At 37.7% G+C, this 14,478-nt stretch overlaps 1 protein-coding gene across 11 annotated transcripts in view; it reads left to right on the top strand.

Annotated features, from left to right (window-relative positions):
• Window positions 1-14,478, top strand: part of TIAM2 (TIAM Rac1 associated GEF 2) — a 310,489-nt gene that overhangs the window by 147,300 nt on the left and 148,711 nt on the right. For 10 of the 11 annotated variants that reach the window (XM_069069619.1, XM_069069618.1, XM_069069617.1 and 7 more), the window contains 3 exons: window positions 2,865-2,976; window positions 5,451-6,653; window positions 13,592-14,027. In XM_069069619.1, the coding sequence (XP_068925720.1) occupies window positions 5,457-6,653; window positions 13,592-14,027 (1,633 nt within the window). In that variant the 5' untranslated portion in view covers window positions 2,865-2,976; window positions 5,451-5,456. Of the gene's footprint in view, window positions 1-1,754; window positions 1,806-2,864; window positions 2,977-5,450; window positions 6,654-13,591; window positions 14,028-14,478 lie in introns of all 11 variants that reach the window. The other variant, XM_069069609.1, reaches the window with a different exon arrangement.

The following is a 14,478-nucleotide window of genomic DNA, read 5'->3' as shown; positions in this document are numbered from 1 at the left end:
TGTTTGTTGTTCAGTGGTTTTAGTTGTGCCTGACTTTTTGTGACCCCATTTGGGGTTTTCTTGGCAAAGATACTGGAGTAGTTTGCTATTTCCTCTAGCTCATTTTACAGATGAGGAAATTAAGGCAAACAAGGGTAAGTGACTTACCCAGGATCACTGTGTCAGAGGCCAGATTTGAACTCAGGAAGATGATTCTCCCCTTTGAAAGGGGAGGAGACACTAAACAAATAATCCTTTGAGGTTTTACCACACCCTTTTAACTTGGCATTTCCACAGTTAGAATCTTCATCACTTAAGTTTTTGGTATAAAAGCAAAGAGCTCCAGGAGATTCTGAGAACCTGATTAGCTCATCTACTCGCTCCCAAATGGAATTCCAGTTGAAGCAAGACAGTACAGATGAATGTCTGTTCTCTTTTGTCATGATCACAAGGAAAAGTGATTATACAGATTTCCTTAGGGACTTGTCAGAACTTTCCTTCTTAGTATATATAGTACCAAATCTGGCTTCTACAGTTTAAGACCATTTCCTCCCATTCTGAACTGACTGGAGAGATAGAACAGCTGGTCATCGTTATCCATATATAATAATGAATATTCTTGTTCACCTTTGTCACCCCTCTTCCTGTACTTCTTCAGACTACTATCTAAATTCCTCAAGCTGCTAGCTGTCTCCTCTTCCCTGTTCCTCAGCACACTCGGGCTTATGTTTTATTCTTTGGCCACACATGATAGGGACTAAAACCTGGAGTTACTCTTTTGAAACCAGTCTGCTGACTTGTGTAGTGTTCTAGTCCAATACAATGATGATTGTACCCCTACTATATGCCTCAAACTTTTAGGATCTTGAGAGGACTTTCCGCCAAGGGTAAAAGTACAGGGGCAGGTATTGAGTTGTTGTTTTTTTCCAAGTAATATGCACTAAAATTGAGCTCTTTAATATCAGAGATTTTATTTCTGTTATTAAATGCCTTTAGGCTCTAACCTGCTACTGGGGTAAAGAAGACTCTAGTTCAGATCTAAAATGGTGAGATTTTTGAATCACCGCCTTTGTGTGCAGCGGGAACAGCTGACACATTCAGCCTCTCAATGGCAGCTTTTGTCTTGCTACCTTTGGTGAACACCATGCCTGGTGCTGTATTTGTTGCTCTTCAAGCATATTAACTTAGAATCAGAATACTTCTACAAAGAAGAGCTGCCAGCTGAGTGAATGACTCAGTGGTCTTTCACCTCCGGGGTCATCCTTGCAACTTGGTTCTGACAAGAGTAAACAAACGCACCAAAAGTTACTCTGCTCAGCTCACTGGGAGAGGTTCGGGAGCCAGTGCCTTGATCTGGACCCTCTGAGTTTGCTCTACAAGTAAAAAGGTATGGCTATGAAAAGAGCGACAATTCACATTTTAAGTTGGCTCAAGAATAAATTAGTTGGGGGGTTTAAGGTAAAAAAAAATTGAAACCCCCAAGGTTTTAATAGCCTAGTACAGGTCTTGTCAACCTGTATCACCTATGCAAAAGGGGCATGAAAACCTACTTCCATCAAAAATACCTCTGTCTGTGCTGCTTGTGAGAGCTGCCAACTGCTAGCTTCCAGGAGAAAAGGCATGAAAACTATGGCCCGCTGCTTTTTAGCGGGCTAGCTTACAACTCAGCTGGGTTAGTAAGAATTCCTATAGATCTGACTTTGCGGTATGCAATCATAGATTGAGACCTGGAAGGGACCTTAAAGACCACAGAGCCCATTACCTTCATTTTACAGATAAGGAAGCTGAGGAGCAGGGAGATCAAGTGGCTGGCTCAGAGTTATGAGGTTAGTAAACATCTAATATGGAATTCCAACTTGGGTCATCCTGACTCCAACCAAGTCCATGCCGTCTTCACCCTGTCATACTGTTTTTCATTCAGAGATATCTCCTAATCTCTAGATATACCTTTTGTCTTTCCATGTTCTATCTTTCATATTTGTAGGGGGAAAGAGGTTGGAAATATGTCTTAGGACATTATAATAAGATGATCCCAAAAGAACTCATTGCTTCTTCTTTTTTCTCCTTATTATAAAGCACACACACACACACACACACACACACACACACACACACACACAGCCTACCCACCCCAAAATGTCAGTATTGAAACCCTGCTGCTGTCTAGATCAGCCAAGGACATAGAAAGGCTTTGTGTTTTTGCTGAGTACTGCCAGATGGCAGACCCCCATTCTTGTCCCCTGCCCCCGTTAGACCCTTAAATTCCTCTAAGGACTGCTTACTGGCTCCACTTTAGTGGTGCAAAAGCCAGACATGTCTTTCACGACATTTTTTTAAAGGTCATGTATGACTAGTCTGAATAACTTAAATATTTTAAACAAGGTAATCGGTTTATATGTCTCTAAATTTTGAGTTTGGTTTTATTCAATAATAAGGATAATTTAAAAATCTGTCATTCTTTTCTTTATGAAGATCATACTACCATTCCAGTGGAAGATATACTTGTGAGAAGTTTTCCTCCCTTCAGTGGTGTTGATAGGTTTTCATTCATCTGTGCATATTCTCGTAGTTGATTCTCTATGCTACCACCCCCTGTTCCTCACCCCCCCCCCCCCTCCCCACCTCCAGCTCCCCTACCCTTGAGTAAAGGTGATGCAGATAGCTATATTAGAGAAATTTTTGCCTATGTAAAGATAATGGCCATTGAAAGGACAGACCTTTTTAGCATCATGCCTTCCCTATCTGACCAAACTGAATAGCTCCCAAATATTACATAAATTGTAGCAATGATTGTGATGTCAAAGTCATTTCTTATAACTCTTGTTTTATATTGCTTACAAGTATGATGAAAATTGATGTGATTTCTCCCCACTGATGTTTTTCAGAGTGTTTTCATGGATCCTGTTTTTGTGGTTGTTAAACATAGTACCCTGCTCTCAAGACCATGTGAACTGCATTGATCACTAATTCCTTGTGCATCAAAAAGTGATTCTTCAGGTAATCTAACTTAAAGTGAATCGTGATTTACATAAACATAGGTAAATGCAGTTTAAAAACTGATGGGTGTTAGAAGAAGAGGATGATGATGATGATGGTATTGCTTTTTTAGGAAAGGATAGGAAGGATGGAATCTGTATCATTGATATCATCAGTGTAGTGAACTTCCTTCATTGAAGCACATCAGTGATTGATTCTTCTATAATTTACAGTCTTTGAGATTTGTTTGGGGTTACTGAGAAATTAATGAATTGCCTATAGCTATTATATGTACAAGACTTAAACCTAGGTCTGCCAGACTCCTTTACCCATTGCCTCTGTTGTTCTTACAAAAGAAAAAAATGAATTAATTTCTGTTTTTTTTTCCTTAGTCTGACTTCAGAAATGTCTATATAGTTTCTACTGTAGAAACGGAATTATGGGGTATTTAGTAGAACATTGTAGATAGGAATTCTGGATTTGTCACTATTTGTGTGACCTTTGGCACTTAATCTGTCTGAACCAAAATTTTCTTATCCGTAAATTTAGAGGGTTGAATTAGAAATTCTCTAATATTCTCTTTGAGTTCTATCACATGAGTTGGCTTTTAAAAGGAGTTATCAAATCTTTATGCAGGATATTTTGTAGATTATCATCATCAATTTTTGTTATAATATGAATGTGAGATATTTTATTACTTTGAAATTTAAAAAAAACAGCTCATTGATCAAAAGTTTGGTTTTCAAAAGGAATTAAAGGGAACTGTACATAACCAACTGGGTCATTCTTACTCACCCCTAATCACTCCTACTCTAAAGCAAGAGGAACTAAGAACTTGAGTGGGAAGAAAATAATACCTTTATTTTCACTAATCTCTAACTGAAATTTTATATCTCCTTCAATTATTAAAAAAAATTTTGTCAGAAGGGGTTCATAGCTATCAAAGAGGTCTGCTACACAAAAATGGTTAAGAACCCCTGTTCAAAAGATTTTCTATTTTATTCATCAATCTCTTGAACTTTTAATAATTTGAATATAAATCATAACATCTTAGAGATACAAGGGACATGTGATCCTTTAATCCAGCCCCTACATGAATCGTAAATCTTTTTTTACAGTATCCCCAACAAATCTTTGTTTACCCACCTTGCATGTTTGTTAGGCAAGTACTTTGTAAAAGTTATAAACATTTTTATCGTGATCATTACAATGCAACATCCTCTTGAAGGGTTTTATTGTTGCGTGGCTTCCTATGTCCAGAGATAGCCTTTTTCATTATTAGACAGCTCATATTTTAAAAACATTTTCCCTTATGTTGAACTGAACTTTGCCTCCCTCTACTTTTCACTCTTTGGTCCTTACTTTTCAGTTCTCACTTGCTTGTAGGCCTGCCAGCTCATCATGGTGTCCAGATTGGAGCATAGTACTTCAAATGGGGTCTGAAAATCAAAGAGTAAAGTAATAATGCCACCTCACTCTTTCTGAATTCTCTGTTTCTACTAACAAAGCCCAAAATTTCATTAGGATTTTTTTTTGGCCTGTTATATCACACTGCTGACTCATAATGAGCTTACCATTCATAAAAATTCATAAGTGTATTTTTTATTGCATAAATTGCTTTTTTTCCCATCCAAAAATCCTGTTCATCACTGAATGACCATTTATGATGTACAATGGTAATCCATTAGTAAAGGTCTTACATAGATTTTGTATCATGTGTCTTCTGTACCAAAATAGAGCTGTATTATTCTGATCATGCCTTTCAACCTGCCTTTCAAGGGAACACTTAAGTTCTTATTCCTGCTTTTGCTTCTTTTCTACTCCCTTTCTAGCAACATTTTCCTCTACCATTTAACCCTCATGCTTTGCTAATGCTGGGCCTGGTGCCATGACTCACATCCAGTATCTAAGACCTTCCTTTTTATGAGCTGTACCTTTCCCAAAATCAGGTCAGAATCATAAGAGTTTCATGCTATGTGAGCTACTAACCTCCACTAGCTTAAGTATAGATGTTATAAGTTTCTTACATATTTTAAATTTGTGTTTAGCTACAATAATCAATTATCATGAGACCACGTATCATTGTATGAATCACTGTGCATGAACTCAGCCACCCATGGGAAGCTTTCTCCTCTTTTTTTTCTTAAAATGGTGACAGCCCTTCTGTATCAACCCTGAAAGATCTAGGAGATCAGTATAAGGTTCTTTAAATATTTAAATACTTTAAATATTTTAGATTATCATCATCATCAATTCATGTGAGTCTGCGATGTTGTCTGTCTACCCAACCTCACTTGTTAAGAGCCAGTGTTATCAAAGAACCTTTGATAACTGCAAAGTACATTCCATTCCTCCTGTTCCTGTAATTTGTTACAGACATAGAAATAAGCTGCTTGTTTCCTTTTTGAAGTATAAATGCTATTTTTAAGATCTTCTGTCATATTGGTTTGTAACTTAGGTCACTGATGTTACTGATTCAACTATTCTTACTTTAGGTGAAGATGGGGAACTCTGAGAGTCAATACAGTCTTCAGGGATCTAAAAATCATAGCAGTTCTGCCACTGGTGCAAAACAGAAGCCTTGTCCACTGAAAATCCGAAGCATCCATGCAAAAGATGAAAAGTCTTGCTCATTGCATGGGTGGGGTCATGGAAGCAGTGGGACAAATTACAAGTCGCGATCCCTGGCCAGGAGTTGCCTTTCCCACTTTAAGAGTAACCAGCCTTATTCATCACGACTCAATGACCCAATGGCCAAAGGCTCCAAAGGCAGTACCCACACAAAGCACAAAGTAAATGTGTCAGGAAACTATTTACAAGGAAAGAATTCTGCCTTCTTGTCTGAGAATGGCTTTCATTATATTAGTCATGAACCAGCCGATAACCATATCACCTCCAGAGACTGCAATGGACACCTTCTGAATTGTTATGGGAAAAATGAGAGTCTTGCATCTACCCCGCCAACTGAAGACCGGAAGAGCCCCAAGGTTCTTATTAAAACACTAGGGAAATGGGATGGATGTTTAAGGGTTGAGTTCCACAATAGCAGCAACAACAAAGTGCCTACAGAGGACTCCACTGGACCAGTACAACTTTTGAGATATTCCCCTACATTAGAGTCTGAAACTTCCAACCTTACTGAAGTCCGGAGAAATTCTAGTACTGATTATTCTACCAGTCATTGCCTTTCTCCTACTGATTCCCGGCTGAGATCTAGTAAAGGCAGCTCTTTTAGCTCTGAGTCTTCCTGGTATGATTCTCCTTGGGGAAATGTTGGGGACATCAATGAATTGGAGGGATCTTACCTGACCAGAAGCACTCCAGATACCAGCATCCATTCCAGTTTTCCATCAGACGATGCCAAAAAGCCTTTTAACCAAAGTTCATCTCTTTCGTCCCTCCGGGAGTTGTACAAAGATTCCACCTTAGAAAGTCTCCCACCCTCAGGCATTAGACTTTCTGATGAATACATTGGTACACATGCCAATTTAAATAGCAGAGTTTCATTTGTCTCAGATATTGATGTGCCCTCAAGGGCAGAGCAGAGAGGCCCTGTACAGTACTGTTCTTACACCCTTCCTTGTCGGAAGTCCAAACCCTTAACAGAAGATACTTCTAAAAAGGACACATTAAAAACTAGAATGAGGCGAATCAGCGATTGGACAGGAAGTCTCTCAAGAAAAAAAAGGAAACTCCAGGTATATAATTTTTTTGGTCACAAAGAAAAATTGACTTTGATTTTTTGGTTCAGATGGATTATTTTTGGATTTTAGTGGGAGGAATGAGAAATGTGAAGATATTCTCATTACATTTTGGGTAAAAAAAATTTTAAATAGCACTAACTTTTCAGATATTATTATAGCACAAATATTTTGAGGTACCTATATGTTTGTGTAATTGATTAAGAGAGGAAATAAAAATGCCTCTCTAAATCAATACCTTACACTGTGCTATACCTAGAGAACTCATTCAACAAATACTTTTTGATTGATTAAGTGAGGTTAAAATATATAGAAAGCATCCTAAAAGGAAAATACATTCATAGATAGACATTATTCTCCCTCCCTCCCTTCTCTCTCCCTCCCCCTTCTCTCCCCACTCTTCAAGAGAGGCAAGACTGTGTTACAGAAAGAGCTTTGAGCAGTGAAACAGGAGACTTGCATTTTAGACCCAGCACAGCCATTAGCTAACAAGGAGACCTTAGACAAGTCCTTTAACTTAACTTCCCTGGGCCTTAGGCCTGATCTTGGAAATGACTGTGTTGATTGTTTATTTCTGAGTTTACATCTGGTGCTCAAATTTCATGATTGAAAACATCTTTTTTTTCAAATAAGATTTTCATGTTTCTTCCAGTTCAACAGAAATGCTGAAAAACATAGAAAGTGCTTATCCTGATCTTACTCTTAGGAAGTTATCTTCACCTCTTTCAACTATAGGTTTTCTTCTTTTATATAGCCTTAAGTCTTTTTTTCCCTTATCCATATAGAAGAGCATCAGAAAACTCATCAGTTTTTGTTACCCTCTGGTATATTTGCAAAATCCTAGTTATATTAATGAAAGCAAGGGAAAAGAAATTAAAATGAAAACAGTCACATTCAGCCCAGTATAGTGGCTTCCATTTGTAAAATTTAGTGAGATTTTAAATAACAGAAATAATCTTAAAGGTCAATTTCATTTCTTAAATGAAGGTGCAAGAGTAAGGGGGACTATTCCTATTTGGGGGCAAATTTTCCAGCACCATTCTAACCAAAAAAGGTTTGAAGTGAACTTTGGCAAATTTTTTTTTTAGAAGAGAAGGTACTGTACTGTTTTTAATATTCTTCTTTTTACCATTTTTTAAAAATCTGAACTTGAACACCAAAGAAATTGAACATTTTCATATACAAAGTAGAGCAGAAAAAGAAGAATGTTCACAAAGTTGTAAATCTGAGCCTTAAAAATAAACAAAAAAACTTTTGTACTTAACCTTTCGAATACCTTCTGATTCTACATTTTTTTAGGCTCACTCTCCCCCACAAAAGTATGTTTTGTGAATTTATTTGATTTTGATTCAGATAATACTTGAGCCTTAACCTTACGCTTATGCCACAACTGAGTGTTTCCCCAGTTCCTCATTGCTCCTAGCATTTTCTTAGACCATCCAAGTCAAAATTCCTCTTGCCAGGAAAAGAGGTGGAGAGATTTCCTGAGTGAATTGGTTATCTGAGCACTCCTTTAGGCAGTACTCTATAATTAGAGTCTGGAGAAAGGGCAAAGAGAATATTGTCAGGTTTTGGGGGGAGGTAGGTATCATTAAGTCGTCCTACCCACTGCGGGGGTAGGATTCTTGAAGATGAGTCACCAGAGTTGCTTGCTGGCACTTGGGGAAAGTCACAATTTAAAGTTGCCACATCAGCAAAATGCTGATAATAATCCATGCTCCCTACTCTAACCTAGTGGGACTACTGGGAAGAAAATATGAGCTAAATATATGGAAGTGCTTAGGACTACAAGAATCTGATATATAGCGTGTGGTGCTGACTGATAACTATAGCAGCAATAATGATGCTAACAGTGGCGTTTATGTTGTGAGTGAAAGAAGGGAAGGGAAGGACTCTGGCACTTGATATGGAAAGTTATTGTTTTCTTTAAAAGAAAATTCGCAGTAGCTTCTAGTCTTTTGGCATAAAACATACTTTATTTGAGTGTGATAGAGGGAGGAAAGGTTTATTTTTTTCTTCACTCAATATAGACTCCTGCTTTTTTAAAAAGCAGAATCACATCTAAAACAGCCTTTAAAATTAAGAACCAAACTTCAGACTAGGACATATCACAACCTCCTGAAGTATCTGTCCCATTCCGGATTTGATCATTTTACTATAGGAAATTCAACAAAATGAGATAACATATAAAGTGTAAAATAAATGAGATAACACTTGTAAGACTTAGAGAAGACTATATAAATGCTAATTTTTACACAAGAGAGCTAGGTGGCACAGTTGATAGAGGTCTGGAAGTGGAGTCAGGAAGATCCAAGTTCCAATTCAGCCTCAGCTACATAACTAGCTGTGTGACCCTGGGCAAGTCATTTAACCTTACTGCCTCAGTTTCTTCATCTCTAAAATGGAGATAAGGGTAACACTTACTTCCCAGCATTGTTATGAGGATAATATTTATAAAGTGCTTCACAGACTTTCAAGCACCCTGTAAATGCTATCATCATCATCATCATCATCATCATCAGGATCCTCTACCACCAATGAATTGATCAGAGACAGGATTCAAAACCAGGTTTTCTAACTCCTGATTGAGTGTCCTTTCTACTTACGAGAGCCTGAAAATAAAGAATGCAGTGAAACAATTCAAACATTTAAAAATGTCCTAAGAAACAAATGCAGAAAAGCCATACTATAGAAGGAAAACATATTGAGGGTGGAGATGAATGTGTATTTAATATGAATGTATTTTCACTATTAAATATAGCTCTAGTGAGAGGAGTGAAGCCCTATTTCTGTTCTGTTCATACCAGCTCCTGGTTGAAATATCAGTTACACAGCCACGGGGAATTCATTGCAAAGGCAGGATTAGATTTGAACATAAAGCTCTTGAATTTCCAGATGACTTACATTTAACCCATGTAGCTTCATTCCTGTATTGAAGATGCAACAATCTCCCTGAGATGACCCTTCTCAGAGATGATTCTGTTTCGCTTTTGTATATAAACCAAAGCACTCAAATTGGATTCATGAGTACATCTTATTTTTATATAGAAATGAATAAACCACTCTCCTATTTAAACTCTTCATATCCTTGAAGAGTTCCCTATGCAAAAACATGTTAAAATCCATTTCCAAAGCACTGACCTATAATTTAGTCCTACTTTTTTCCCGCTGAGTATTACTATAGGATCCCTGACCCACACAAAATAGGTAGACTTTCTCTATCTGGGAAAACAAAACAAAACAAGACAAAACACCAAACCAACAGACTTTTCTGGGCATGTCCACAAGGCTTTTGATATTGATGGTATTTTGTATTGGGCCACTGGATGTAAGTGGGAATTGGAATACAGAAAAAAAAAAAAGACAGTTATCACCCCTGTAGAGAGAAATTGGGTGGGGGGAGAAACAGTAGATACACTAGAGAGAGGTGAAGGATCCTGTAGACTGATTTTTAGTGATTATGTGCTTTGCCTCTAGTGGCATGGTATTATGGAAAGAACACTTAATTTAGGAGATCTGGGCTTAATGTCCTAATTATTGCTTATCAGCTATGCCAACTTAGGTTCATAAAATGAGAGGGGTAGGGCAAGAGAAGCTCTGAGGTACCCTCACTGCTTCATAACTAAGTAGAGAAAAGTCATATTAGAAAGAGACAAGGCAATGAGGTAAGTGACTTTTATTGAAAAAGAATGAGTAAGTGATCAAAGCCTTTCTGGTGGAAGTAGTTGACACTTTTACCCCTGATGATGATAATAATAGCTCACATATCTATAGGGCTTACTATGCTGTACGTACTATACCTAGACACTATGCTAAGAGTTTTATAATTATTTTCTCATTTTATCCTGATAACAACTTTGCTGTTATTATCATTCCCATTTTATAAGTGAGGAAACTGAGGCAAACACATGTTAAGTGACTTTACTGGAGTCACTCAGGACTTCCTAACTTCAAACCTGGCACTCTGTCCACTGTGTCAGAATAAAAATAATGTTTTGACACAACCCTGTCATATTTTAAAATTCATTTTGCAGATGAAGAAATGGAAGTTTAGAAAAGTTAAATGATTTTCCTGAAGCCGCATAGCTAGTGTCACAGTGAGGACTAGAGCCCAGGTCTCTTGATTCCAGGTCTGAAGACTTTTCCACTCTACCATGTTGCTTCAACTTACAAGAGTGGCCCTCTTCCATAAGCCTTAAAAGTTGGTCCTGGCAAGTAAAATTGGGAAGTGCTGATCATGAGCATTAGAAAGTTCTCATAGACCAACATGATCACATAGGTACCAGATGCAGACACTGAAAATGTTGCCATATGTGCTTGAAGGAGGTCTTGGCTTTGCTGAGTTGGGGGCTAGAACTTAGGACCAGAAATATGTCTTAGGAGAAACAAAGTATAGTGTGTTTTTAGGTTGCATTTAACGCTGCCAGTTCAGAAACTCCTTTTGGCATAGAGTCTCTCTTATTTTGAAAAGCCTCGTTATAGCTGATGCCAGCAACCATAGGTAAATCCCTTGTTGGTTTTGGGCTACATATCAGATCTTCCTGCAAATAATTGAATTAATGTTAATATTAGCCAAGTGAGAAGCATCTTTTCCCTCTGGATGTTTTTGAAGAGCTACAAATAGAGAAGGATTTTCTTTTTTAGCTTTAAACATTTTTCAAAGTTTCCGGTGTAAGTAACTCACAGGAGCTCATTTATTTGCCTTATTCTTGCATAAGCATCAGAGAGTAAACAAATATCGTGGTGGGACATAGTGAAAATACAAGTAGAAGAATAATATTTTCATTGGTAGTAGCTGTATGTTTGGTCCAGCTGTTTATAAGACCTGACTATTTAGAAGCAATAATTAGTTGGCTGATTATTTTCCTACAAAAGACAGTAATGGCTACTTCATTTGTATACTAATAAAAATCATTCAAATATTATAAATTCAAAACATATTATTGACCACGATCAACCCTTTGTTTTGATTTTGTTTCAATAATTCAATAAAATTGATAGTATAGGAAAAGATACTAACAGATATATAAGCTTCAGAAATGACAAATTACTAGACAAAAAGTAAGCACACAGATAGCTTCCTGTGATGGGTAAGGGTATTCTTGGCATAGGCAAGCATAGGGTAGTATGGAAAGATCTGGGTTCAAATGCATGAGCAAATAAATTTACCTCTGTGTCTCAAAGTACTCATCTATAAAATGGGAGAATATCATTCGGATTATTACTTGCCTTTAAAGAGGTATTTAGAGGCCAGTGCTCTGTAACCCTTTCAGAGCTACCTGAACATGAATTATTGTTATCCTATTCCTAGCACAGTACTCTGCACTCACACACTTAATAAATTCTCATTCAATTAGCTAATTAATGCATGATTGAATATCTCAATTGTCTACACAGCAGATTTAGAATACCAGTGCTCCTCTGAACCTAAGGTTCAAATCACTTTCCTTCCTTCCAAATTCAGGGAATTTATTTTCATGCTCTTTACCACAGCATTCAGTTGTGCTCTTAAAAGTATTTTTCCCACTCTCTAGGATTTGAACTTTCAATTGCTTGGTATCTTCAAACAGTGCAAGTAATCTCAGTTCACAAGGAAGCTGATATTAAATTGTTTATTTTATGTAGATCTGTCTTTGCTTGAAATATATCTGCAAGTAGGAATATTTTTAGGGCATAGAGTATATAGGGAGTGAATACTTGCCATGACAAAAGGCTGCAGCTGCAGTGATGTCAGGTCCCTTGATCGATGCCCTTTGTAGGGAAAAGACCCCAAGAACGTGGTTCAAAATCTGACCAAGGAGCTGGGGGTGAGGAAGTTACTGCTGTAGGTTCCAGGCTCCAGATTTGGGTGGGGAGAGGCAGAAATTGGGAAACTTTTACACTAGGCTTGAGAATGGAAATATGGGGAGCTTTTGAAGCCTCCAAGAGACCAAAAGTATATCTGTACAGGTAGCTGTGCCGTAGCTCTGAAGAACCAAGGCTCGTATCCAGCATCATGGAGTGTGGATATTAGTCTCTTAGTGACTGGTTAAATCCCACTGAAGTAGCTTCCTCTTTACCAAGGCTGTACGCCTGGATGATTCCAGTTGTGATGGTCAGGTAGAGCAGAGAAGATGAATCTACGTTTCTCCTTCTAGGATGAACTTAGTTTGGGAGAATAATAATGGAACAGTCAGCCAGAATCAACATTTTAGATGAATTCTGGTGAGAATATGTTGATGAATGATGTTTACTATCAGTATTCCAAGACAAAACTATTCTCAAATCATAAATGTACTGTATCAAAGATGGATTTAACTTTTACATTTTATTTTAAAATGCCATAGAAAAGATGCAAAAACACCAATGACTTTTGTCAGGATTTAATTTATAGCTAGCAAAGATGTTTAATTCTAGACATTTCTTGTGCCACCAAACTATTAGATATACTAATAAAGAGGTAGATACAGTAATATAGGATCTGTGATTTCATCAGTGTTTAGAAACTAGCTCTGTCTAAAGGTGTAACAATTGATGGATAAATCCTAGGAAATTTCCACATGGAAATTAACTGATTTGCCCAAGGTTTCATAGGCTAGATTTGAACCTAGTTCCTCCTGATTCTAAGCTGGCTTACCCGCTGTGACTAGATGGCACACATGGATTATATATACTACCTAGAGTTCTAATCTGTTATTTCCTCAATATTTCTTTGATTGATATTAGGCCAGTGGATTTATTTGATGGATTGGATTGAACTAGGTTATTTCTATAATCCTGTTTATCCCTTAAATTATATATTTAGAAGTTTTTTTTTCAAAAGGACCTTGCTTTATGTTAGCACTATTAGCAACAGAAAATTAAAAATTTTTCCCTTCAATGCCCTTAGAGAAAAGAATTATGGGCTTATGGAATACTTATAATTTCTGATCAGTGGCTATTTTTATTGTGCACAGGAGCCCAAATCCAAGGATGGATATGACCACTTGGATACCCGAACTGATGGTCTCAGTGCAGAAGCACTGTTGCCTTCACAGCTGTCTGGTTTGCTCTGGTCAGGTGGATCTGGCCAGACTGTGCCTCAGAGAAGTGAGTCCACTAATGCAATTAGCAGTGACCCCTTGCGACAAAACATCTATGAAAATTTCATGCGGGAGTTGGAGATGAGTAGGACTCATGTGGAGAACATAGAAACATCTACAGAAACAGCAGACTCCAGTAGCGACTCACTTAGCTCCTTAGAGCAACTGGACCTTCTCTTTGAGAAGGAGCAAGGAGTTGTCCGGAAAGCGGGGTGGCTCTTTTTCAAGCCTCTTGTCACTCTTCAGAAAGAGAAGAAGCTGGAGCTTGTGGCCAGGAGGAAATGGAAACAGTACTGGGTCACTCTTAAAGGTAGGTCAGAACTTGGCTGCTTTCAAAGCATTCTCTCATGGGCAGTCAATCATTTCCTTACTCTAATATTCCCAGTTTAATGCCTGCATGCATCACTCACTTGATTGAGATTTGATATAAAGGATTTGCTAAAATATTTTATGGAAAAGATAAAATGATGTATGCGTCAGTATTCTTTCAATATTTGGCTTATCATAGGTAAATGTTGCACATAGAGGAGGCATCTAGCTGGCATTATGGATACAGTGCTGGGCATAGAGTCATGAAGAACTGAGATGAAATCCAGCCTCAGATACTTTCTAGCTGTTTGACCCTAGGCAAGTCACTTAACCTCTACCTGACTCAGTTTCTTTTACTGTAAAAAATGAGTACAATAATAACCCCCTCCCTGGCTGTTGTAAGAATTAAATGAGATCATATTTGTAAAGCACTAAGCACAGTAACTAACGCA

This window comes from Petaurus breviceps, unplaced genomic scaffold (genome assembly GCF_028583685.1).
Source record: "Petaurus breviceps papuanus isolate PSGF00001 unplaced genomic scaffold, PetGlider_PUasm1.0 90784, whole genome shotgun sequence".
In the NCBI taxonomy this organism is placed as follows: Eukaryota; Metazoa; Chordata; class Mammalia; order Diprotodontia; family Petauridae; genus Petaurus; species Petaurus breviceps.
This window is presented reverse-complemented; position numbering and strand designations above follow the sequence as displayed.